Source organism: Plectropomus leopardus, chromosome 1, assembly GCF_008729295.1.
Source record: "Plectropomus leopardus isolate mb chromosome 1, YSFRI_Pleo_2.0, whole genome shotgun sequence".
Lineage (NCBI taxonomy): Eukaryota > Metazoa > Chordata > Actinopteri > Perciformes > Serranidae > Plectropomus > Plectropomus leopardus.
In genome coordinates, this window is record NC_056463.1 from 7,730,636 (window position 1) to 7,756,941 (window position 26,306).

Genomic DNA, 26,306 nt, shown 5'->3' on the forward strand with positions numbered 1-26,306 from the left:
ATTTCTTATTTAAATTTCCTGCAAATTTTGCAACACAAAATGATCCAATGGTGCTTCTGTTTTTCCAGCTCTACTGTGATTATGTAGTCAGTTACCTACCCAAAGATAACCCAGTCTAACACAACAGTCCTGAAAAAATGTACCTTAAAAATGTTATAATATTCATTTTGAATTTAACTGCTTTGAGCAGTTTTAGTTTAGTTCATGGAAATTTTGGAGGCTGATGTAAATTTGTATTGCAATATACTGAGAAAGATTTTTTTGTCTACACTGATTCAAATGAATGGGGTGGAAAATTTTTTAGAAACATTTCAGTATAATGCAATAAAATTCAACAGAACACAAGCGACCTTCAAAATGACAAAAAACTTGAATTAACACCAAGCCTGTCTCAGTAACTACTTTTGTTGGATGATATACTGTCATAGAAAAAATGCACTTAGTAATATTACTGGCATTTTAAAATTATTTTATACCAATGACATAACAATATAATAGCACAATAATACCAGTACAACCTTTAAAACAGCAACAAACTTTTCATTTTTCAGAATATTCAGACACAAAAATGTGATATGTGTGAAATGTGAAAACGTGAAATATATATATACATACATATACATTTAAAGAAGTAGCCAAAAATTACTCAGTTTGATACGCAATACAAAATTTGGCCACAAAAAAATCAAATGATGCCTCTTGCGACTAATAGACAGGCTAAGCCTAGCCTCATGAACACTGGAGTTACCTCCATAATGACAGCTTTCAGGAATTAAAGGCCTGGGAGCCAGGCATTTGGTTTTTTTGGGGGTGGATTTAAAGAGTGGACGACAAAGTTGTTGGAGAGTAAAACTACAAACAACTGACTACTATCAGGACTTTGCCTCCTCCACTCCAGAGGTGCAATTGCGTTCTACCCTAAAGCGATGCTGTGTCATCTTTCAAGAGTTGTATTACTTTTCTTCATACTCATATTGTCTGAACTGTAGGTGACATTCTTATGTAAACAAACACGCACGTAAACACAAAGTGCAATATCAAGGTTAGCAAAAAATAATTGAGGTCATGTCCATATATCACATGATAAGTCAATAGCATAATTATCGTGACAGGCCTCACCTCTCTGATACAGATTAAATCAAGACTGAACAATGTTTCACGATTGTGATGGTTATGGTTACGTGTACTTAATAAACTGAAAACAGAGTGAATTTTCACACCAATCAATAATTGTGATAAACTAAACTCAGCTTTCACACCATCATTGTGTCTTTATCCATTTAACACAAGATTTAGATTCAACTTACCCAGTTTCAATTCACCAAAGTTTCCACAGCCGATCTTCTTGCCCACACGAAAGTTTGGCCCCACCATGAGGACCCCAGATGAGCTGGAGGAGCCAGATGGTCGGGACGAGTGTCCGCTGCGGCTTCCCTGCGAAACTTTAGTGCTCCGGGCGGGCCGCTCGCCATATTTATCTCTCTGTTGATCCATGGTGTGAGCAGCACAGGTCAGCGGGAGCCTGGAGTGATGTACAAAAAGGCCTCCTGGGCCGGGCCCCCCACAGCCACAGCCCTGGTCACTGGCAGTGCCTGGATGGCACAGTCACTCTCATGAGACAAAACCTGGCACAGCTAACAGACACTCCTTCCCGTCCTCACCCTGTCACCTCTAACAGTTGTTGAAAAGGCTGATCTCCGGCCTCAACATTTGTCACAGGAAGTAGAAGGTGGTAGACCTGTAACAAACACAACACGACAAAGAGAAAAGACGTTAACTTTCAACAAAGAGCAGCAGATGGAACATAAAAGTGTGATTCTGAGGCCACAGTCACACTAATATATTTTCATTTTAAACAGCATTTTAAAATGAGAACTATCTCCATACACACAAGTGTTTTAGCACCCGTTTAGAAATCAAACAAGCCAGCGGTGAGCACTGTTAGCTTGTTTACTACATAACACGAATGCCACTGTAACATCGATCATCCTGCTCAAACTCTGAAACTTTATATGGAAAAACAAAACAATTTGTCGGATACTCATATTTAACAGCCAAATCTGATTCGACTGACATTAATTCTGAGTTGGGTACAGCCCCAACTGAACACAATCTAAAGTTTGTATTTGGTCATAAATATATCTATGTTTATGATTAGTGTCTGAGTCCTGTTTTACATCATGCTTTGCCACCTCACTATATCCCTGTGTGCACCGCAGTGCTCATAAAGGAACAAATATATGATTGCCTGACACTTCACTGCATTATTGGGGAGATGAAAAACCTTGATGGCAGCTCAACTTTAGTTTGTAGTTTAGTTTGCATTGCGTCCATCGTAATTGTCAAGTATCGGGCGTCAGTTTGTCACTTCACGTCACCAGCTTCCATTGAAAATTAATTGCAGCCTATTGTTGTGTCTCTCGTAGCGTGAGCATAGCATAAGGAATTGTCTCCCATGTTAATGTGAAAACAAAAAAAAAATAGTTTAAGAAAACAACTACAAAATGTAGGCTAATCCTATTCAGTGAGCTTCTTCTTCAGCAAAAAGCTAAAACTGTTCAAATATCTGACAAGCTCTTAAAAGCACAAAAACACTGACCACAAAATGATGACACTCAAAGTAACATTTAAACTACAAATCAAAACACTTTCACAATGAAAACTTTACCATTGCAAATGTAAATTCAAAGTAGCCACACTGAGAACATTTAAGCCATTTTAGACTTTTGAAAACATGCCCTTGTACCTAAATTAGCGAAGAGACTACACAAAGTAAAAATAAAACAAAAATTACAATTCAACTGGCCTTAAAATACTCAATAATGATCTACTGCTGTTGTTCAGGATTAAGACAGATATTCTGTCATTTAGTTTAATTTTATGTGGAAATGCAGCAAAATCTGAAAAAAAGAGCTGCTAATCCTAGCAGAGTTCAGTCAGGGGGCAAGTCATGCGCTGCACAGACAGTGAGACATGATGGCAGAGCACTGTACTTCATTTTAATAACTGAGAAAAGGCTCCATTTGCTCATCTTAACTTTTCCAAAAGGTTGTCAAAATTAATCATCATCAGAACTATAATAACAGTCGCCACTAATCACCGCAGTTTACCAATGACATTTCAACAGTTACAAATATTTCCTAAATTTAACTTCACTGTAACATTGCGAGTTGAACTCCTTTCTGAAGGTCATGAATCATACGCAAGCTCACTGTTTACAAGCAGACGGTGCTAAATGAGGACATGGCCGGCTTACTGTAAGAGCGCTGCTGAGCTAAAGAGATAGTCATCAAGTCACAGTGGTCACAGAAAACACCAGTAAACAGTTTTGAGCATCAACACAAACCTGAAGTCATAGTCTGTGATCATGAAGACTGTCCACCACCCACAGCTATAGCCTGGCAGACAATGTCAGCGGGGAATATTATGTAAACAATTATATAAAGCTATGTCTGCTCACAAGGACAACGTAGCTTAACTTGATGGACACTGGTCGGATTTTGTCAAGTGCTCAGGAAAATGATTTTGGGTTCACCCTACCCCCTTCTACCAAAGGCAAGAATTATGCGGATTTTAAATTACGTGACTTTGAAACATGAAGGCAATTTGGTGTATGATTCAGCAATCATTAAGAAACGAGACATATGATGTTTATCAGCTTCAGGCCTCTTTGGGAATAAGGACTTCCTATTCTGTTATTCATCTTCAGCAACTTAGTGTGCTGAAGCAGCTGCAGACAAAATGTTGACTGTAAAATCAGGAGATTACCACAAATTATTTCACCCAAAAATGCATTTAAAAAGCACTGTTTTCCATTAAAAAATATGTTTTATACGCTTTATGCTTTCAATAAAAAAACAACAGCTACTAATGTTTTCATGACAATGCTGTAAATCCAGAGCATGGAAAAGGCTGCTGCAGAAAAGTATTTGTGTGTGGGCTTCCGGATGACTCATGCTCAGTATTGCCTGCAGTGCCTGCACAGATCTCAGCATCAAAGACAGCTAGTTTGCTCTCAAGGGCAACTGTGCACTGTTGCTATTACATAAAACCAGGAACAGAACAACACGGCTATAAAACAGGTTTGCGGCAACGACAAATAGTGAGCTGTGTAACAGTTTCCATTGTGCAAATAATCATTTGTAGGCCACTCTGATCCAGCACACACGGGTGTTTAGATTAGCTTGGCTAGGTGTTTCTCTTGATCAAAGACCGTCCTCACACACACACACAAACTCCAGGGTGGACGCAGGATAATAAACACACACTCTGATAATTCCCTGGACGCTGCTGTTAACCTGAGAGCCCAGACTGCAACACCACATCGCATATCACAGCTAAACTACTGAATTATACCAGCCTGACCTTGTGATACTGCTGAGCACAGCTTTAAACTTTCAGTTTATTCTAAGGGACTGTATTTTATTTATCAGAGTGACTGGGATTTGACTTTTTTTCATATCATGACCCTCCTCAGAGCTAATGCTTTTCCTTGAGCCTCCCTGGGTGACTGGGGGAAAATGCATGACCCTCCCTACACCATAAATAACCATATTTCACAGTTTCTGGCAATGATCAATGGTGTGCTTTTGGAGATTTAAAAAAAAACAAAAAAAAACATGCCTTTCAAATCCACTTGGGGCTCTGAGATCCCCAGTAATGACTCCTAAAACCCAGAAATGAATTAGCATTTCAGCACCTCCAGTTCCCTTGTTTCAAAGTCTTGTTTCATTTATTTGGATGGGTTTTTGGTTAGAAGCCTGAAATATGGTCTGTGGTTGGCACAAGCGTAAGAGACTTTCACGTTGCTGCAATAATCCAAAATCCAATGGATAATTCCTATTGTCCTTTTAATGAGGGAACCATGGCGATGCTAACTTCTGCAGCAGCTTACAAAAAAAAACATCATCCCTCAGGCATTTTAGGTGGAAAAACTGCAAAATACTACCATTTATTTTTATGCACACAACTCCCTAATAATTCTTCCATAATTCTCACTTTTATTGGAAGTGCCTCTCCTGCACCACCCCCTCCACTCAGAAATAAGGAACAGTCCCTAAGTCACTACAAAAATAAGGTTATACTGAAGATTAAATAATATTGAAATGTGTAACTATATTTGAGTGTGGTTATTTGTTATAAGGAAGAGAGGCATGATTATTTCTGGTCAGTAGACACCGAGTTGTCATACTGTTGGTCATTTGTTATTTCCACTTGTGTTTTTTGGTGTAAATTAAGGCTGATCAAATGTTTCAAAACTTTATTTCCACAATAATTCAAAATTCTATGGTACAGTTAAACCTTACCCTAAATTCTACAGTATATTAAATGCTTCTTTAGTTTAATTTTGAGTGTATGGTTAGAGATGATAATGCAACAGACAAGGCTAACACCAGTTAGTTTGAGTCTACTTCATTTGGAGAAAATTACACACAAGCTTCACTTTAAAGGTGTTTTCACGCTAAAATCCGAGTGTGACAATATGACATTATAAGAGTATCACAGAGCTAATTTTAAGCATAGTTTCTTTGCCTATTTTTATGCATCTGTCATATAATTACCACAGCCACATTATGTTTCAAACATGTTCAGACATGCCTAACCTGAGGATTAGGATGGGAAAATGAACATTAAACTGGGGAAAGAACTCAATTCATACTATAAGGAGGCAAAACTACACTTCATGAAGGGTAGCAAAACATCTGCAGCCTTTAATTACAAAAGGCGTATCACGCTACACGCTGTAAAAGAACCCCTAAGTATTATTTATCTACTTGTGTATCGTTTCCTCTGGTTCTTGATACATAGGCTACATTTAATATCTTGTTATGTGCTCATTGTTAAATATATATTTATCTACTGAAAGAAGTTTGACTAAAGTAAAACTATGAAATGTTTCATTTCAGCTGAAACTCTGCAACACTACAGCAGTTTTAGGACATAAGTGGTGGTGTTGCTGTGCATTTTAAGATGTTCTTGCAGTTTTGTTCACCTCAAATAAATATGATAGAGCAACTGCATAAAATGGCAATTCATTACATCGTTCTGTGTAAACTCATATCCGTTGACCGCCTAATTAATAAAGTGGAGAACAAATTCAAGCTGGACTGTTAAAAAACATTGTGGTTTCTACAAACAGCTTCTTCAGTTTTGATGTGATGTGGGGAATCCCCGGCCTTTATCCCTGCGGAGGCGCCGTGTCTCCTGATAAATGTTTGAGGATACACACCTTTTGGCATCCTATAAGAGTAATTTTTTTTCTATGAAGAAGAAGGCATGAAAGGACTTTATAAATTTAAATCAGATGGAACTTATTAACACTTTTCTTTCCAATCTGTTCTTTTTTGTCAGCAAATAAAAATATCATTGCAAACAAATATGCAAGTGTATGTTGATTTTGCCAGGCTTGCTTAACATTTCCACCGCAAGTACAGCATTTTACCTTCTTTCAGATAAAATGTGTGCACGTTTAAAAAAGCCTTTATTCTATGGTTGAGCTCTCACATTAAAATGCCTTGTTGCAAGCAATAAGCAGTCACTAATGCAAGGAACTAATACTGAAAAAGAAAATTCAGCTTCAGAATTTTGCAGCTACACTTTTAAACCAAACAAGGAAGAGGAAGCATATTACTCTGGTTTTAGCTACACTACACTGGCTCCTAGTGTCTTTTAAAATAGATTTAAAGGTTCTTTTACTTGTTTTTAAAGCTCTTAATTGTTTGGGACCGGCCTACATTGCAGACTCTCTGTCATTCTATAATCCTTCACCAGCTCTCGGATCTCCTGCTGCTGGGTTTTTAAATATACACAGTTATGCGTGCAAGAAAATAGGCAGCTCAGCTTTTGTTAACTATGCTCCAAAATTATGGAATACCCTTCCAAAAGCTATGAGAAAAGAGGGCTCTAAACATTTTTAAACAACAGTTGAAAATAATGCAATCTTGGAACCAATCAACTATCATCCAATGATTTCGCTCTATATGATTTTCATTTTTGTTTAAAAAATGAGCAGTGCACTGAAGAGGAGGTCTTGGCCCGTATATCCCTTTGCTACACTGGATCTCCCAATATATTAGCCATTGCACCTTACCAGAGCCTTATCGTCATCAGACCGATTGTTGATGGGTTCCAAAGTTGGACAGAAATACCCTTCTCACACTAAAATTTGGTGTGTACGCTGGCTTTCTAAACATGGGAAAAATCCCATGTTGAAGAAAAGTTGAGGTAGTGTTCAGTTGTGTACTTTGAATGTCGTAATTTCATAGTGGAAACTTTAGCTGGGCTTGTGCTAGAGCAGATAAGTAAATGAGGCTGACTGTTTGATGGTGGTATAGATTTATGATGGTGCAGCCTGATACTTGATATAGTGCTCATTTGCATGAAGGCATTTCATTTGACTCTGGCTTGGCCTGTATGCGCGCTAAAGGAGTCACATCATTATGTGCAATGATTAATCAACCTATTTAACATTAAATGCAAAAAGTAGACAAATATTTTACATTCTTATAATTAGATTGTCACTCATTTTGCTTCCTGAAAAACTGCAGTGATAACTTGACTGATGAGCTAAACTCACAAAATACAAGTAGGCAAAATACCATGCAGTAATACCACTGCATATTTTAAACAAATCATACGCAGGTCATTCTGTTCACACTTTCAAATTAAGCTCATTCTGCACAACTAAGAAATGTGTCATTTTACTGACAAAGCCTTCAAATATGAGTCGTTGTGACTACAAGCTGCATATCTCTCATCTGTGCCACACTGAAAGCATGCACCAGACCGTTTCATTTTGTAGTTATAGTCTGAAAATGATGATGCAGGAATTGGTGTTTATAGAAATACATAAACATAGTATAATAACAGTATTATTTTCACAATGCTGTTATAAATCCCTGTGAAATGTGGAGAAAGTATCAAAATATACACATAAACACAACTATTTACTGTCTAATCACTGGCACAAAGCCAAAGCAGCAAGGCTGACTGACTAAAAGTGGCAAAAGGGATTGCTGACGATGCTGTTAATCAAAACAGAAGCATTTTAAGAGTTCAGGAAAGTTGGTGTAATTGGTAAATAGGTGCTTTTAAAATCCAGGGTTATTCACTGGTATATTTCTATTGGTAACACACTGAGGTGGCATTGAAAATGTATATTAGACTTTAAAAGCCTTGATTACAAACCACAAATTTGCAAAAATATCTCAAGAAACAGTGGTGCTTATAGTTGATTAGCATCTATTAAAAATGACTAATCTGTTGACATCTTTTCATTTTTACAGAAACATAAAGGCTCTGAGTGGAGTGATTAACCTTCAGTGGAAAGATCAGCCCGGGAGGGGGGCCTGCCAATAGTGCAGACTCCTACTGTGGCAGTGCCAGCTAACAGCTGCCTCTCTCTCTTTAACGCCAGCTCTCAACTATTACTGGTGGGAATTAAGATTATCAATGATAATAATAATTTTTATTTGTAAAGCGCTTTTCAGGACCTGAATCAAGAGATACCAATATATAAAATAACAATTAAAATAGATTCCCTTCTTCACTTCAGTGTGATTACATGTACATGAATAACCTCTTTATGAGGCTTAGTTATGGTAATATTTGTTCACATGGTGTTTACACGCTCAAATACAAGGGATACTCTAAAAAATCAATAAATAAATAAAATCAGTTAACAATTAACAATTTTTTCCACCCAAATCTTATAAATATTGCATGATCAGCAGGCATCTTACATCTTACTTGAGCTTTGCTGAGGTAGTCCACATTATATAGTGACTAGAAAATGCATTTTCTTTTGGAAGTGTGTGAATGCTGACAGCGGAAACACATTGCTGAAAATGTGAAAATATGAAACAAATTGCCTGAAAGATATAAAAGCTCAAATGACTTGACTACACTGCTTAAAAATCTGTAAACTACCATCTTGTAAAGACAACTTCAAGTACTACTGAGGACGTCTACATTGTGTAGTAATTAACTGCACATATGATAAAGGATGAGACATTGAAAAGATGTTTGTCAAATAAACAATTATCTGCAAAATCTTTAAAGATAGCAATAAAATGTTGTCAACAAACATGAATGAAAAGCACATTTAATTACTTAAATGTTGATTTTGCTAAGTCAAGGTCTATACACACTGAGTTTATTCAGGCAGGCATTTCGTCTATATCATAATGACTTTTTGAATAAATGCAGTGCAGAAAATATTTTATATCAGCCTTTAGTGGAACTCTTCTAAAAGATGCCAACAACAATTTATGGCTAGTTCCACATAGCCTTAATTTGGGCAACAGTCCAGCTGGTAACGTGCATTTTAATAAAATGACTTCAGAAATGGCTTGCACTGCTCTCTCAAAGCACTGTGATGTTTAGTAGAAATCAATTATTTTACTAGATAAACAGTAACAGAATACTCTATTGATTTAGTAATATGCCATCTACACTGTAAAGTGACAAGTTGATCTTACTTTTTTTAGAAAGCTAAGAAACAATTGCATTGAAGGAAAAGTAAGTAAAGATGACTATTGGTTTAAGTTATATTTGTTAACATCTACTTGTTAAGTTTACTAACAGTTGTATTTACGTCATTCTGTGAAGTTGTTTCAACTTATAATTGACAAGTGCAATTAACTTGCTCTTTACAAGTGTAAGAAACTTAGGTAAACCAAGTTATTCTGAATTGGCAGTTGTGTTTACTCAGGACAATTTAGGAAACTGAGTGCTCTATATAAATATGTAAGGAAAGCATGTATTTTGTGTAATGACAAAAACAATTTTGCATGTGGTGCAGTTTGGGTATCTGCAAGTTCTGATTTGTTGACATGTTTTAGAATATTTAAATTTGATTGACTAGTTTACAATCAACAAACAAAAACAACAACCCAGATTCAGCAAAATTTTAAAACCTAAAATGCTGTTTTGTTTATTACAGCTCATATGCATAAGCATAGTTTAAAGGAATGATTTTGAATATTTATCTCAGGTAATCAGTTCCCTAAATTTTACTGAGTAACGATGACTGTCCAATTTAGTTGGACTAACTTGGCTTACTTCAGTCACAAACAGATATAATAAAAAAAACAAGTTAATTTCACTAGCCATTTTTGTGTTACAACTCCCCAAAATTAGGTACATTTCACAATTAGATATACTACTGCGCAAAAGCCTTAGGCCACTATAGATGCCTGTCAAATTGTGTGATTTTGGGCATTTTGAATGGAATGATGTGAAGGTGACGTGGCCTTTTATAGTAGCCAGCTTCCAGTGAGTCACAAATAGTGCATGTATTGCTCAACAAAGAAAGGTATTAAGACCAAACATGGAAATGTACATCCATAACAAAAGATAACTCAAACAATATATATTGAGATTTGGACATGACTTGAATGCAACATAGTGTATATACACTAGTACTGTAAATATCATACTGTCTGCCCAAGAAAGTTCAAGACACGCTAAGTGGAAATGGAGGTCACGTTAAATACTTGCAACTTTAGCCTGATGAAGTTATTTTTTTCTTAAATATTTGTGTTTTTGATACTTTATACATATCTATTGTATGTTCTAGTTCTATTTAAGTAAAGAGACTACTGAGAAATAAATATGATAATCATAACCTTGCTTTAATAACATAGTTTAACATGGTCTTAGACTTCTGCACAGAACTGTCAAGTAAACATAATCTTGGACTAACAGTTATACTGACTTTATGGCAATAGGTTTCCAAGATTTCTTAAAAGTAAGCTCAACCTCTCAGATTTTACTTTATATGCACTTGAGCAAGAGAAAAAGATGCACTTAGAGAGTATCTTTGCGTTTTTGACCACAAGCAAAGAAAACGTGCACATTCTGAGGTACAATTTAACTTGTTCTTTACATACACACTTGACAAAAAAATCAAAATAACTTGCGTCAGTTTGATTCAATACATCTCTTTCCACGGTGACCAGGCTGAGGAGGGGCCTCGGCTAAAATACATTATATATTCTATACCATCCCGTCTTTGCATCCGTTACCTTTGCACTGGGAGGCAGTGATAACACTTTGTGTGTGATGAAGTGTTTAGCAGAGGCAGCTGAGGCTAATATAAAGATGATCGATCCTTTGTAAGCGGGCCCTCCAGCCGGATCAAAACAAGGAAGCGAGTTGGCAGTTTGAACGCCAACGTTTCGCGAACAAAGCGAGCCTTTGGCAGTCTAACATTAGTGATGGTCACATCGATTAACTCGCCGTTAGCAGAGTTAGCTTTCCACCTTCCCAGCAGAAAACCTCACCAACCAGCCACAAAGCTAACGTTAGCCAAACATTACTTAGCCACAGTGGTTGCTCTGGTTTAAAAAATAACCTCCGAAAAAAACTCACATATATTTTTTCATATTAATCATAAAATTCAATGACTTAAAAGACACCAAATAAAACAACAAGACTCATTGCTTGGTGTTAACGCCTTGGCTAACACCTCCTGATGGCTAGGTGACAGCTGGACGGAGCGCAACAAGGAAATTAGCTCCGTTAGCAACGAAAATATTAGCTAACAACCAAAAAGCTTACTATCAAATATTGCTCTGCTAGCTCGTCGCACACAAACACAACAGGCTCACCTTCGCTGTGATAAATCCAGACGGTCAGGACACGGCTTGTATGTCTGTCACGCCAAAACGTAGAGGAGTACCCCGGAGCTTGATGTGGAGGTTTTCAGTGTTACTTGTTTGTGAGTGATGTTTCACGCTAACGGCGGACAGTCGTTAGCAGCTCGCTCCATTCTTCGCTGCTCGTGAAAGGTTCGAACACACCGGATGTACAAAAACGGCACCGCCCGCTTCACCACGCACACTTCCAGGTCAGGACTCATACAGGCTAATTAACTCTATGACCATGTATGACAAAGAAAAGCTTTAAAAAGTCATATATGAGAAGATAAAAATATTTAGTATATTTTTTGAAAAATGTTACAATAACATAAAAAATGTCAAATGAATATTTTTGGGAAAAATTGCTCAAAGTTTGCATCCCTAATAAGGTGACAGCAATGAATTTCTTTAAATAAATAACAGATTTAAAGATATTCTGATGCAGAGGAACAAAAGCACGTTTATTTGCATGAAATATTCCTCAATATGAAGAAAAACATTTTTCTTCTCAGGGAGGCTTAAGGAGAAACATCTGTAGCTTTCCTAAAATTATTAATATTTTTTTTAATGTTACTGTAACATCTGTCAGGGAAAAGTCCTCAGTCTGCAGTAAAATCCTGTGGCTGATAACTGATTCTATGTGACATTATACTACGGTTACTACTGATGTATTGTTGATGCTTAAGTAAAATTAAGTATAATCAGGAAAATATACTTAAAAATACTAGAAAACAACCCACCCTAAAACTCAAAATATTAATAATTACAAAAAACAAACAAAACACACCCCAGACCCTTCAAAGTTATTTAAAATAGCTCAAAGTTTTTCAAAAAAATAAGATTTTACATTATGTAAAAATAGGAGAAAAAGGAAAAAGTTGAATTTTATACAAAAATTTAGAAGGAAACCCCCCAAACCCTAAAATTATTATTAAGAAATAGAACCAACCCCCAAACCTTAAAATTATTTGTTAAAAATGAAGAAAAAAACAAACAAACTTAAACGTCTATCAAAACAGTTGGAAATTCTTATGTCAATCAACTGTATCAGCTGTACTTGTATAAACTGGTTATTTAACTTATAAAAAACATTATATTTTGAAACTCTTGTGGTTTAATGCAAAAATCCTAATCTGCAAAGTAACTTCAGTGTTCAGATAAATGTAGTGAAGTATAATGTATTCCCTCTGAAATGTAGTGGGGTAAAAGTATAAACTGGCATGAAAAAGAAATACGCACATAAAGTACAAGTACTTTAAATTTGTACTCAGATACAGTAGTTGAGTCAATGTACTTTGTACATGTACTTTGTACATGTACTTAATTACATTCCACCACTGTGCATGAGTGTCAGAGCAGCAGGTTACTGTTGTAGCTGCTGGTGGTGGAGATGGTCTTGGCGATTTTACAGTCAGCTTGTTAAGTCCACTGGTTCCCCACAGAGGGGTTGGGCCCCTCCCAAGGGTCACCTTATTAATCTAAAGGGTCATGGAAAGAAGGAGAAACTAAGTTATGAGACACACATTTTCCCCTTTTTTTAATATAAATAATTGTAGCTTTTATGTAAGATTTGGATAATTTTGCCTCTGTGGACTACAGATACACATTTAAAGGAGCAGTGTGGGGGATTTAGTGTGATCTAGTAGTGAGGATTGCAGATCGTAACCAGCTTAAACTTCTCCTAGTTAAAATACCAACAGGGTTAATTGCTAAAGTGGATTTTAAACGGAAGACGAATTATCCGCATTGGTTGCTTCCTCTCCAAAATAAACAAACCAGGATGTTTAACAGATTAAAATACTACATGAAGCAGTTTCGCATTACAAATCAGTTTCATGGAAAGATAAAATGCATTGGGCTGTGCAGAGGGAAGAATGAGTCTGTCTCTCATTGCTCAGGATGCACAGAAGATTTTAAAATTAGATTTTATCTAAATAAGTTTGGCACTTGAATAGTTCTGCCAAGAAATTATACCCTGCGCCACGTGCATGAGTGTATTTAATATGTGGTTCAGACAGACTGTCTACAGCACGAAAAGACAGCAGGACTTAAAAGTCATGGTCAACCTTTAAAATGCTTCTGAAAAAGACACAAAATCATTGCAATTACAAGAGGGCCTTTTAACACCGTTAAGCCCGAAGGACTTCCGAAATGAAATTTAAAAAATCCCACAAAGTAAAAATAAGTACACACAACACCAGTGCCAAAGCTTAACCAATCATATTTATTTTGTACATCTACCTGTTTAGCATTTCCAGGAAAATGTGTGTGCTAATGCAAAGTGGTTACAAAAATAAAGCACATTCTTACGTAAATATGACATGACTGAAAAACTACAAATGCTGAATAAGAAAATAAGGGACCATATCACTTGAATGTCTGTGCCTTTTCTGTCATTGCTAAACCGATTCATCAAAACATGTATGATTACTAATATCTGAATGTAGTTGTATGATTTAATTCAAGTACTGTACATGTGTACATACATGTCAACAGTCATTTACAGGCAGCAAACAATCTCCGCAGCACTTCCAGATGAGTTACTTTGGGCCTCAAGAAATCTAAGTAAACTGTTGCGGAAGAAGTGGATTAATACAATAAACATGACTCTAGCAAATACATCATCATAGAAAACAAAGCAGTGACTGCATTTTCTTAACCTGCACTCACTGTAACATCACATTTCTGTTATCATTTTGTCACAACTCCGACAAGCCTGTAACCTCACCAAATGTGAGTTTTAATATGATTTCTATGATCTAATATGTGTTGCAATAACAATGTGCTAATACTCCTGGTAAATGACCTCAGTCATCAATAGTGGTATTTTGTTTAAAAAACAGCTTTTCCAACTGTGAAATGCATTTTAGTGCATCGAAACGGTATCTGACATGCATCCATCAACATAAGCTGTTAGAGGCTGGAATGACTTACAAACGTCTATCTTCTAATGTAAACTATAGACAATGTTGCTCAAGGGCAGTACCTCTGTGTTAACACTTTATTATACTGGTTTAACCAAGAAACATAAATATATAGCCCACTGAAGACAGTGGGATTTTACAAATACTACGGCCAGGTGCATCTCCTGCTTTATACCATCTTTCAATCATAAACAAGGAATTATGCCAAAGAAATGTTTCGTAAATGCGGCAGCTTATTATATCAAAAAGAACTGTACAAGATAAGAGAATACACTATGATTAAAAAGACAAAAGAAAGAAAAAAATGGATGGAAGTTTCTTGTGTGTTTCAAAATTGTCCTCTCAGTTCCTGGTCAAGAGGTAAAGTGTTAAAAAAGGCAGTTGGGGTCTTTAAAAAGTCTCCCTCTTCATTAAGCTATTGCCTTTGCCTCAGGCAGGAACGCCTCCCAAAACTTTACAAGCTGCAATACAATCAGGGTGAGAAAGTCAAAAAAGTTAAAATGTGTTGTCATCACTTCATATTTCAAGGCATTCTAATAATAACCACAATATTTAGAAGTCATTATCATAATAATACACATAATAATAATAACACAGTTTTATAGTAACGTTAAACCCACTGAATAAAGTGTACATGGTGAATATGATATTGACATAGCTGAAAGATTACCCGTTGTTGAGACTGCAGCATTGCCTCCAAATATTTGACTATCTGGGTCCTGAAGTCCTTGGCTTTTTCTTTCTGAAAAGACAGAAGTGTTGTCACGTCTCAAGCTCTCTGCCAATGGAAAAGCCAGTTGAAGAAATTTCTGGCAAAACTTCACCTACTTCCAAGAAGCTTTTGGCATTCGTCAGGGTCACCATAAAATACATTTAAAGGAGCAGTGTTTAAGACTAAGGGGGATTTAATGGTGTCTAGTGGTGAGGATTGCAGATTTTAACTAACTGAAACTTTTCTTCCTCTTCAAAACAAAAGGACCCGACGATTAAAGCCAGTAAAAACATGTTACAAATCTATCAGTTTCTTCTATGCTGTTTGGCGTGTCAGGAAGGTGCCTCGCCCAGCGCCTGCCATGTGCGCTGTGCTCACCTTTTTGTTCTGATAACTGAATGTGTGCTTAGATTATTTTGGATCCTGACGTTCAGGAGGTTTTTACAGTGAGCCGAATTATCTGCAAAGGTCCCCTCCTCTTCAAAACAAACGGTCCCGGTGATTTACACCAGTAAAAACATTGAATAAAGCAGTTTCACTTTACCAATCAGTGTTTCTCTGACCTTGTGTGGCTGGGCCGTTAGCCTACCACCTGCTCATATGTGTTCATGTTTTTTCTCTTAAACCTTGAAATTCAGATATTCAGGAGGTTTTTACTGAGAGCCAAAATGATCCGCAGAGGTCTCTTCCTCTCTGAAACAAACTGACCAGGTGTTTAAAACTAGTAAAAACACTGAGTAGAGTTTCAAGTTTAAAAAAATCTGTTTTTCCCAAACTTTTGTCACAGAGGGGTGGCTGATGCCAAAATACGACTGGTCCTATTAAGAGCCAATGTTTGGTTTGTCTGCTCTGAGCTATTATAGAAATATGGCAGTGCAACATGGCGATCTCCATTAACAAAGATCTGCTCCTTATGTAGATATAAGCGGCTCATTCTAAGGTAACGAAAACACGATACTTATTTTCAGGTGAATATACACTTAAGAAAACATACTTATACTTATAATATTCCATTTCCCTCTAAATACTACACACCAGACCTTTAAAAGAGCATTTAAATAGACTGAGAATAGTATCTTTTTAAAAAAAGAAAAAACCAAACAAAAACCCACATAACATCTACTTTGATCAACAGTTGTCATAATGATATAAACAAGCTTTTAATAGCAATTATAATCACATAAACATACCTCAAACCTGAGAACCTCCTTGCGTACAGTCATGCCAATTCTGTCGAAATCTCTCTCGTACTGAGTGACCTTCGCCTCCCACTGAGGACAAACAGGAGGAGGAAAACAAAAACAATCACAAAATATCAATGTCTTGATATTTTCCAGCATGTGATATTAAAATTGTCGAACACCACATCCTTTAAACAGTAAAATATATACAGCAGATGCTTATTCTAAAGAACTACAGACAGGTTTTTGTACACAAGATGTCCTAGTTTAAAAACACTGATCTAATCTGAAAACATCTATAAAGAAACAGGAAATATTTTTACTGAGAATAAAACACTGATGGCACAAAATACTACAACAGGTATGTAGGTGAATTGTCACTGGATTTGTGATAATGTTTCAGCATTCTTCATTTCTAGTATAAAGACACTGAATCACATCCAACACATTATTTTTGCAGTTTTAAAGAGAGGGCTGCAAATAACTAGTTATATTTATTGATCTATTTATCATTTTTTTCAGTCTACAAAATGTCAGAAAGTAGTGAAAAATGACTATAGGTCAGCTAGGTAGGATCTCATACTCCCTTCAGGTCAAACTAATATGACAATCAAGCTGTTTTATTTAAAATCTAAAATGCCCTGAAAGAACTTGTGTTCATGTAAAGACCTTTACAGCTTGTTTTGATGCTGCAGCAGCTGGATGTTCACTGTGTCTGTTACCTCAGTGATGTCTTCTTTGGCTTGCTGCAGTTTGTCCGGCTTGTTGGCCCACAGCAGCTTTGCCTCGGCCTCTCTCTTCTTCTGGAGTGTGCTCTGAGCCTCCTGCCATCGCTGCCACGCCCGCACGCGCTGGTCAAAACACCCCTGTGGACACACAATACCCGATCACTCCATATACCAAACAGAGAACAGGTAGCACACGCAGTAAAACTGTGACCTCGCACAACGCCACAGGTTTATCAAAAATTATTAAACAGGGTTCCTACAGCCTTAAGAAAGTGGGATTTAAGACTTTCAAAGACTTTTTGAATGCCACTCAGAATTAAATTTAAGACAGCATTTTAGTAATTTTACAGTAGCTAAAGCTGAAGGAAAAAACACGAGCCTACATCAGTTAGACTGTTGCCCAAATATTTATTGCAACATAAAATATGACTTTTTGGTGAGGCATTCTTTAATATTTTGAAATTTTATAATGCAACATCAGAAAAACAATTCAGAAAAATCTCCAATAGTACTTCCAATGTCTCATCATTTTTAAGACTTTTCAAGATCTTTTTAAGACATTTTAATATCAATCAAGGACTTATTTTTTAGATTAATTGATTAAATGACTAAAAAATTTTAAAGGTTCCACGGGAACCCTGTGAAAGCGTGCTCCTACTGCTGTATTTATGTTGCTCCGACAAAATGAAAGGTTAAGAGAGAAAGAGTTGTACATACTGCACTGTTAAAAAACACTGCTCACAGTTGCAGAGATTAGTTTCATCTCAACTGGCTCAACAGACACTTTTTGCAATTTCCTGATTTAAATCACAATTCATCCCTCACTAATGAACACATTGTTATGTATAAGTGATCCTGCCCACTTTTTTTTACTACATTTTGTTCCTCACATTAAAATCAATTTATGTAATCTAGTAGATGATGGTGGCTTAAAATATTTTAGTTTTTTTTTTCATTTTAGTCCAGGTCTCATGAACTACTCAAGCTTTACTTTTCACATTATCGGATCTTTACTTCTTCCTACTGAAAAACTACCATTCTGCAGCTGTGATCTCACCCGCATAGCACCCAGCAGGCGAATGTAGTCGGCCAACAGCTCTGCGAAGATGAAGAAGTCACTGGCCGCCTGCTCCTGATGCAGCTGCTCCATCTTATCCTCCACCTCTGCCAGCTGGGAGAGGGCCCTCGACAGGGCTGTGTTGTCTTCAGAGTTTCCCAACATGGCCATACTTTTGGCAAATACTGCCGTGTTCCCACACAGCTCTGGTTTTGGAAACAGAAAACTTATTCAGTGTTGTTTGTTTCAGCCTAAAAGACCAGGCAGCTAGACTGTACTCTTCTGTTTCCTCAGTTTGAAACTTCCACTTCGATTCAATAAAATTTCAGCAGACAAAGACAAGTCGTGAAAGGCAGATGAGACTCACCCTTTCTGTGGTTGACCAGAGAGTCGACCACGGCCTGGAGCTTCCTCAACTGCTGCTCCTCATTTTCCACCTCCTGGAACTTGTCCTCGAACCACTGAGACAAACAGAAAAAATATCAAGAGAAAAAACAAAAAAATGTCTCATAACTTCCAGAGTGTTGGGCCGGTTTGTCTTGTCTATAATTTTGCTTATTTTATTTGTTTTTTTTTTTTTTTTTTATCGAAATACTAATTTTTGTCCATATTGTCCAACTTTTGTATATTTATTGCATCACAACTTTATGGTGCCTCTATTGATCTAACGTGGTTCATCCAACAATATGTCTTTTATGACAGAATTATTTTCATAGTTAACTCTATGTGCAGGCTAGATGCACAATCGTCTCAGGAAAACACGTCATCCGGAGTCCCCTTACAGTGTCAGATTCATTCATCTTGATGGTCATCTTGTTGACAGCATCTGACGCCTTATTGATCATCTTGAGAAAGCCGGCTCCACTCAGTGCCTGCGTGTTCACTGCTCTGGGTAGCTGAAAACAAACACATGCATGGCTCAAATGTCATAACCGTCAATAACCAGATTACTGCTACTGGAAAATGTTTTTATGTCTTAAAATACCCACCTCCTCCCTCTCCAAGAACTCACGCACGTCAGGATCTTGTAGTAACAACGGATGAGACACCACTCTCTGAAGATACCTAGAAAAAACAGAGGCAGCAAGATGACGTAAGTAAGAGGAAGGAAGAAAATAACACAAACACATGAACACAAAAACACGGGCACGGGCAGAATCAAGTTAAAAAGAACAAGTATGAATGTTATTATCTCATTAAAAGAATACTTCTCCCCCAAAATGACCATTTGTAAATCAATGAATTACCACATGGATCCTGAATTTGTAAAGAAAATTTTGTTTTTTTATCATGCTTTATTATTTTTTTACTATGCTGAGCGAAGAATCCAAATACAGAGAAAACTGCTGATGAACTGAAGTCTTTGGGTATGTGTGTAACAACAGCACAACTGTGTCAAAACATCTTTTTACAAACTCACACACAACTCATGCAGTGTAATTAAAGTCTCATTCATCCTGTCGTATGCTTAGTATTTCTCAAACAGTCAGCGCTCTCCAACAGGTGACTGAACTGAAAATAAACATCTATGCTCTCCTAAAAGCCAGCCAGACTTCATTGACAAAAACAGTAACCTTACATCGCTGAAAATGGGAGCTGCTGGTTCACCGCTGCCTCGATCGGTAGTTTGTGTTGTGACATTGGTGAAGCCGAAAAAAAAACAAACCTTTAAAACACCGAAGTCACACAAACTACTGATTGAGGCAGTGGGAGACCAGCAGCCCACGTGTTCAGAAAGTATAATTGCTGTTTTTGTCAATGGAGTCTTGGCTTGAAAAGAGCACCAATAAGTTTTACTTAAGTTCAGTTCCGTGTCTGCTTGGGCTGTCTTAAGCACACGATTGGATAAATGAAACTTGGATTAAACTCTCGAGTTTGTAAACAGATGTTTCGATATAGTTTTGCTGTATTCAAATGCGGACCCCTATGACTTTAATTAATGTAGAATTTTTCTCTGTTTTTGGATTATTTACTAACCAGAGGCATGCGAGAGAAAAAAACGGTTTTCATGAGGAAATCCAACATATCACAGGATGACTGAATACAAATGGTCATTTGAAGGGTGAAGCAGTCTTTTAAAGAGGTCACTGTGTGAAACATGTTTGGATCCTTGCCTCTCCAGAGCTGCTCTTCTTCTCTCCACAAACTCTACCGATGACGGGTCGTCCATTCCCACCTTCACTTTGGTCATTCCTGTTGGTCCAAATGATGAAAACAATCACCAAAAGGGACAATCACAAAAAAAAAAAAAAACAAAAACACACAGACTTTAAAAAAAAAAAACAACCAGGACACTCACCTACGACACTTTTCTCTGGTGGTGGTGGGATGATGCAGCCGTGGAGCGTCTGTTTGACCGACAGCTTCTCATAAAGACCCAAAAAGTCACTATAACGCCTCCTCACAGAGAAGGCTTTACTCTTGAACATGGCCAAGGAGGTCTGAAAGCAGAGACAGGGACAGGAAATTAAGAAATTAAGATTTAGACATAATTGCAGTTTTAGGAGCCATGTAAAAGTACACAAAAAATATGTATCGATATGAGCTTAACTACAGACCCTGGTGGATACTTTGTAGGCCACATATGCATTCATGCCGTCTCCTACGAGGACAGAAACATTGAAAATACATTAAAGATGAGAATTAATAATGTGTCACTCTAAAACAAATATGTCAGTGCATTTAGAAGTTGATAAAAACTTTTCAGCACTATAGTTATCCAGCGACTTTCTAAATAATTTATTTCTTTGTATCATAGTTTTACAGACAGAAAATATGGAAAAATGAGACTGACCAACTTTCTCTGGGTTTGTGACGGCAACATCCACGTCAAAACTGTCCTTGGCTTCCTCCTCCTCCAACTGTTATCAACAAGAAGAGCACAACAGGCTGTTAGAGGCAGGTTAGCTGCCGATTACATAGTGTGCATTCCAAAAGCACGGATGTAATTAATTGTTTCCAAGTTCGCAGGAAGCTCAGCTCAGCTGTGGCCGTACCTGCTCCAAGGAGGTGGGCTGCATGGCTGCAGGGCTCTGAGTGAAGGAGGAGGCAGGACGGGGGCCAGAGGAGGTGGAGAGCTCCTTGCAAGCAGAGCTGTCGGCCGTGTCTGTGCTGAGCTCCACATGTGCCTCTGAGGAAAGACTTCTAATTAATGTTTGGCTCTCGTCATCCAAAAAAAACCAGAAACACAGATGACTAAAGAGTACTTCAGAAGGGATAACACATTATGTCATGAAACAGCACCACATCTGCTTTGTCCAGAAAAAAAATAGAAAATTTCATTAGATTAAATATTAGTTAGAAATTAGAACTTCACGATGGAAAAGTTATCATTTTCATGTACATGACTAATTTTGATGCCCATCACAACTTGTCATTTCACAAAACTTGATTTCAACCTGTTTTATTCCTCTGTTAAAGTGAGTTTAATGACAATGTCTGATAATTCTCCGTTTCCCTTTTAAACTCCTGTAGGCTGTTGACCGCATGACAACAAGATTATATGCTTGGAAATAAAGGCTCAGCACTTTTTGAGGACTGACCTTAGAGGGATAATTCAAAACTTCACTCGACTTTCCGTCGGCATGAAGGTGAGCAGATACAACAGAGGATATGACTAATTTTAATTTCTGAGTGAACTATCCCTTTTATATTTCTTAATATGTCTTTGTATTTAAAGCAGTGAGGGAAGAACTTGAATTTATGGTCAAATTATTTTCTTATTCTGACCTGAGACACATTAAAAATTATGTCCAAGCTCAAAATTAAACTTAAAACCTTTCTATTTTTGCTTGAGATTAGCTGTTATGGTTTGGAAATGTCTTTTTCAATGTCATTTTTCTTGCACTTTCTCTTTGATCTTTTTTTTCTTAGCGCAGGTCGTACTCGTATTTCTATTTTATTGCACGTTACTGCTCTCATTGTGGGCTACATATTGAATGTAAAGCACTAAAAGTTTGCCTGTAATGAAACACAAGTTATCACTGTAATATGATACTTGAAATTAGGGTAACAAAACCAAAACAAACCTTATGTTTGAATCCCTGACTTTATTTAACAAGTACTGGGTGCTGTTGTATTGCACAGACAGACTTTTAAAAAAAAGAGTAGTAAAACCGATACAGCAGAAGTAGAGATATCTCAACTATGTGACAAAAAACAAAGGCCACATATTTCAAACTTTCATGCCCAAAGTTTGTAATATTGGCTCACTGTAATACATTCCCAGTCTCAAAGCTAGATCTAAAACGTGTAGTAGATTGATTGATTAGTGGATCAATAGTAGCAAGCAATTATAAAGCAAAAACAACATTCACTGGTTCCAGCTTTTTAAATGTCATGATTTGCTGCTTTTCTTTTTAATATCAATATGAATTGAGTATCTTTGTGACAGCAGACAAAACAAGCATCAGGTTCGCTATTTCCTAAGGTTGAAAACAAAAATGATCAGTGGTTTAAGCGATGATCAGAGTAGTCTGTGGCTGCAGCTCAAGCAGAGATGATATCAGCTGTTCAAGTGTTTAGTCTCATGACTCGTAAACTGAGCTCGATGCTTTCAAATCAGAGGAATGCCGTTTCATCTAGTACCATTAGGCGTAAAATAAACCATCTTACAAGACTCTGGATTCGTTTTAGGGCCTGCAAGCACTGCGAAATTTAAACCAAGCTGGATAAAATGTCCATGAATTGTTGGTACCTGCAAACAGGTCGTTGTCATCATCGGAGTGAACTCCGTTGGATTTGGCAGTGGTGCTGCTGGCCTCCTCCTCACTGAACAGATCTGGAGGCTCTTCGCTGACGTGGTCGGGCTGAGAAACTCCTCGACTGACAGCCACAGGGTTACTCTGCAGACAGGAAGGACACGTGTCTTTAATGAGACACAGAAACGCTTGGGAAATACCAGCAGTGGAATGTAACAAAGTATATTTTATTGAGTACTGTACTCATGTACATATCTGAGGTAATTGTATATAACTTAAGTCACTTCTTTTCATGCACTTTAAAATTTTACTCCACAAAATTTCTCTTTTTTTTGCATAAAGTGTACTTTTACTTTTGATAGTTAGTATCTGTCATTCATTCTTGAGAATTGGGACTAAAAATCTGTTAAATTCTTTAATTAAGCTGGGGAAAAGTCCAGACTATTAAACCTCGGAGTGGGCCAACCTCCCAGTGTTTTTGTAAAGGTAAGATGTGGAGGAATGAATAAAAAGTTAGATATTTATGTCAACTTCACAACAGCTATATTATTTTTGCATAGAGTGCATAGAGATCTCTAAATGTTCAACAAAATACTGGTTCGTACATCATAATTCAGAGGGGCCACAGAGTTTACATTTTACACATCCAGCAGCAAAATTATTTTATGAATTAATTAAAAAACAGAGAGCCTACTAGTGCCATTAGCAGCATTCCCAACTTTTTAGAAAACAGGAACCCATTTTAAGCCTGATAAAAAATATATTGTCAAAGAAAATCTGGGACACGTCTTTAAAAAAAAAGAAAAGAAGTAAAAACAAAAAAATAAAAAACAAGGACATGGCATGAAAATTGCTTAAAAATTTGAATAATTTTGCAACATAATTTCAAATATGTACTAACATGTTTAATATACTTTTTTCCTTTCCCTAGATATCTTTTCCTGGCTATTTTAAAATAAAATTTAGAAAATATTTTTCTAAATTTACAAAGTCCTTGCAATTTGTGGAACATTTCTTACCAAACTGTATTTTTCCCAATATTTCTAAAATATTTTGCACCAATTTGCTTAGCACTCAAAGTTTTAAATACATGTGAAAGGCATCTGAAAGCAGCACAACAAAAGTGATGTTGCTCGAGGTTTCAAAGGGTTAGAAGGCCAATATTTTAAAAAAATAAAACAAAGTTTTTCATTTTGAAGGCTTTTAACTCATTTTTTTATTAGTTTGAAGTTGTGAAGTCTTGTCTTGGACATGGGTATTTTCCGGCACAGGGGAAATTTAGAAATTTAAAAAATAAAAGCAGATCAAAATATTTCATAACTCATGCTTTGTTCATAAATATCAAATAATGTTTCAACCTAGAAACTGTATCAGTGTGTTGATATTATTATTTTAGTTTTTTAGTTTTTTTTTTAGTTTTTGATGGTAATATTTCTGTAGTACTCCTTTTATATAACATTTAATTTTAGGACTTAATTGTAATGGAGTATGTTAGACTATGATATTTCTTCTTATATGTAAGTACACGATCTGAGTATTTTCCTGCACTGGTACACACACAGGCGTTGACATGGGGAGGACAGTTATTTGGTCTCATGACCGTTAAATCGGTTACTGACAGATAAGGAGGAAAAGGAAAGTGTCTGCCTCGGGTCATGTAAGGTGGACATTTCTTCAACTAGCAAACTTAAATTCCTAACAAAAAAAATACAAATACAGCTACACAGGAGCCTCTTTAAACTAACAATTATGAACCAGGGCAGGCCGAAAACAAGCCAAAAATCAATGCAAAACAAGCTAGCTGCGAGTCCAAAACGGCTCAATTTCTGCTCTAACTAACTTCGTCCAACTTTCTGAATCAGTTTCGCAGCTTTTTGTCACAAAAGTGACCTAATTTCTCGCCTCTCTGTCGGGTAGCTCCCAGTTATTTTGGCTGCTGCCGTGAATGCAGGTCAGATCAGATAAAGAGGCTGGCTCCCCGCCTCAGACATTAAGCGCCACGCGGAGGATTTAATTCACGAGAATGAGCTGTAAACATACGTTACTGACGAAGATGTCCTCTCCCTCGTCGCTGTCCCCGTCTGCCATGTCAGACAGTCCGGCTCCCGGCTCCTCTGAGGAGGGAAAGGAGGAGGAATCCGATCCGAGCTGGCCGCCATATTCCGTGTTGTGAGAGGGACTGACGTAGGCGGATGTTACAAGCGCGAGGAAACGGCGGCGGCGACACCTGCTGGTCGCCTAGCAACAGGACACCACACAGCAAAGACCTGCTCAATTAAAGCCTCCGGAAACGTGGCTTTAAATAGTAAAAGTTGAGTGTCTCATAAAGTATCTACAAAATCTGACTGAAAATATATATATATTTTTTTTTTAGAAAACAAAAAGTATAATTTTTGTATTATGCTGCATATGCTTCCCTGAAATGTTTCATTACTGGTTGAACTACTTAGTAACTTTGTTTTGAAATATGCTGTATAAATAACATTTATTATTATTTATTATTTATTATTTATTTATTTATTAATTATTATTAATTAGCCTATTAATTACTGGACTCATTTTCAATATTTTTAATATCTGTACTTCAGACTTGATGTAGCATCTAAGTAAATTTACTCAAGTGTTTAAGTATAATTCTGAGATACTTTATACTTTACTGTATAAGGACAATATTTTAATCTTTTCTTAAAGGTGAATTAGTAAACAGGAAAAGTGGCCAACTGCCCTGCTGCCCATTTATGGAACAGCTCATAAGGAATAAAATTTAATCTTAGGAATGGGGTGTTTTTTCAGTCAAATATTTGAAAAGCTTTAAGACACTGAGAAAGTAGAATATATCAATTTTATTTTACTAGCTGAATTTACCTTCATTTACACACAGACAGTATCTCTGCAACTTACCTGAAGTGAACAAACTTTTCCAATGGTTCGTCAAATCACATTACATTTATGCACAGGAGTGCCAGATGTTTATTCACCTGCAACAGTGAAGTTAAAATGGTTGTGACAGACTGTATGAGCTGTGAATAAAAGCCCATTCTTTTACTTTATCAGTACTTCTTCGACGCAGTGTTTTGAGTTGAAGCCATCTCATTTTTTTCCATTTCACTTAATCTTTCCTGTGCTCTTAACTTACTTCAATTCATTTGTCTGACTTTGAACGTGTCTGCTTTTTCAAATGTCATGGTTTATTCAAGTGTGTTGCAGTTTAATTTAATCTCATGCCACACTTTTTTCAGCTGCATCAACTTGAAACTTAAAATTAACAACAGGCAGCCAAATGCTGAGTGAGTCACTTCCATCAGCCACGCAGGCAGAAAGCCAGATTTTACTCTCTCACATGATGATGAAGCTAGAAATCT

At 36.8% G+C, this 26,306-nt stretch overlaps 2 protein-coding genes across 4 annotated transcripts in view; both read right to left on the reverse strand.

Annotated features, from left to right (window-relative positions):
- Positions 1-11,772, reverse strand: part of csnk1g1 (casein kinase 1, gamma 1) — a 51,323-nt gene extending 39,551 nt beyond the window's left edge. For all 3 annotated transcript variants that reach the window (XM_042491217.1, XM_042491208.1, XM_042491199.1), the window contains exons 1-2: positions 11,613-11,772; positions 1,308-1,738 (exon numbers count right to left, since the gene is read on the reverse strand). In XM_042491217.1, the coding sequence (XP_042347151.1) occupies positions 1,308-1,494 (187 nt within the window). In that variant the 5' untranslated portion in view covers positions 1,495-1,738; positions 11,613-11,772. The remainder of the gene's footprint in view (positions 1-1,307; positions 1,739-11,612) is intronic.
- A 2,074-nt stretch (positions 11,773-13,846) lies between these two features.
- LOC121946566 (sorting nexin-1-like) lies at positions 13,847-25,103 on the reverse strand. The gene is given in 16 exon segments (XM_042491187.1): positions 13,847-15,027; positions 15,237-15,308; positions 16,469-16,549; positions 17,182-17,325; positions 18,245-18,450; positions 18,612-18,705; positions 19,027-19,140; positions 19,234-19,309; positions 20,359-20,437; positions 20,544-20,685; positions 20,803-20,846; positions 21,039-21,105; positions 21,241-21,374; positions 22,941-23,088; positions 24,985-25,064; positions 25,067-25,103. Coding segments are annotated over 16 exon segments (1,569 nt in total). The 3' UTR covers positions 13,847-14,976.
- Positions 25,104-26,306: the final 1,203 nt, after the last annotated feature.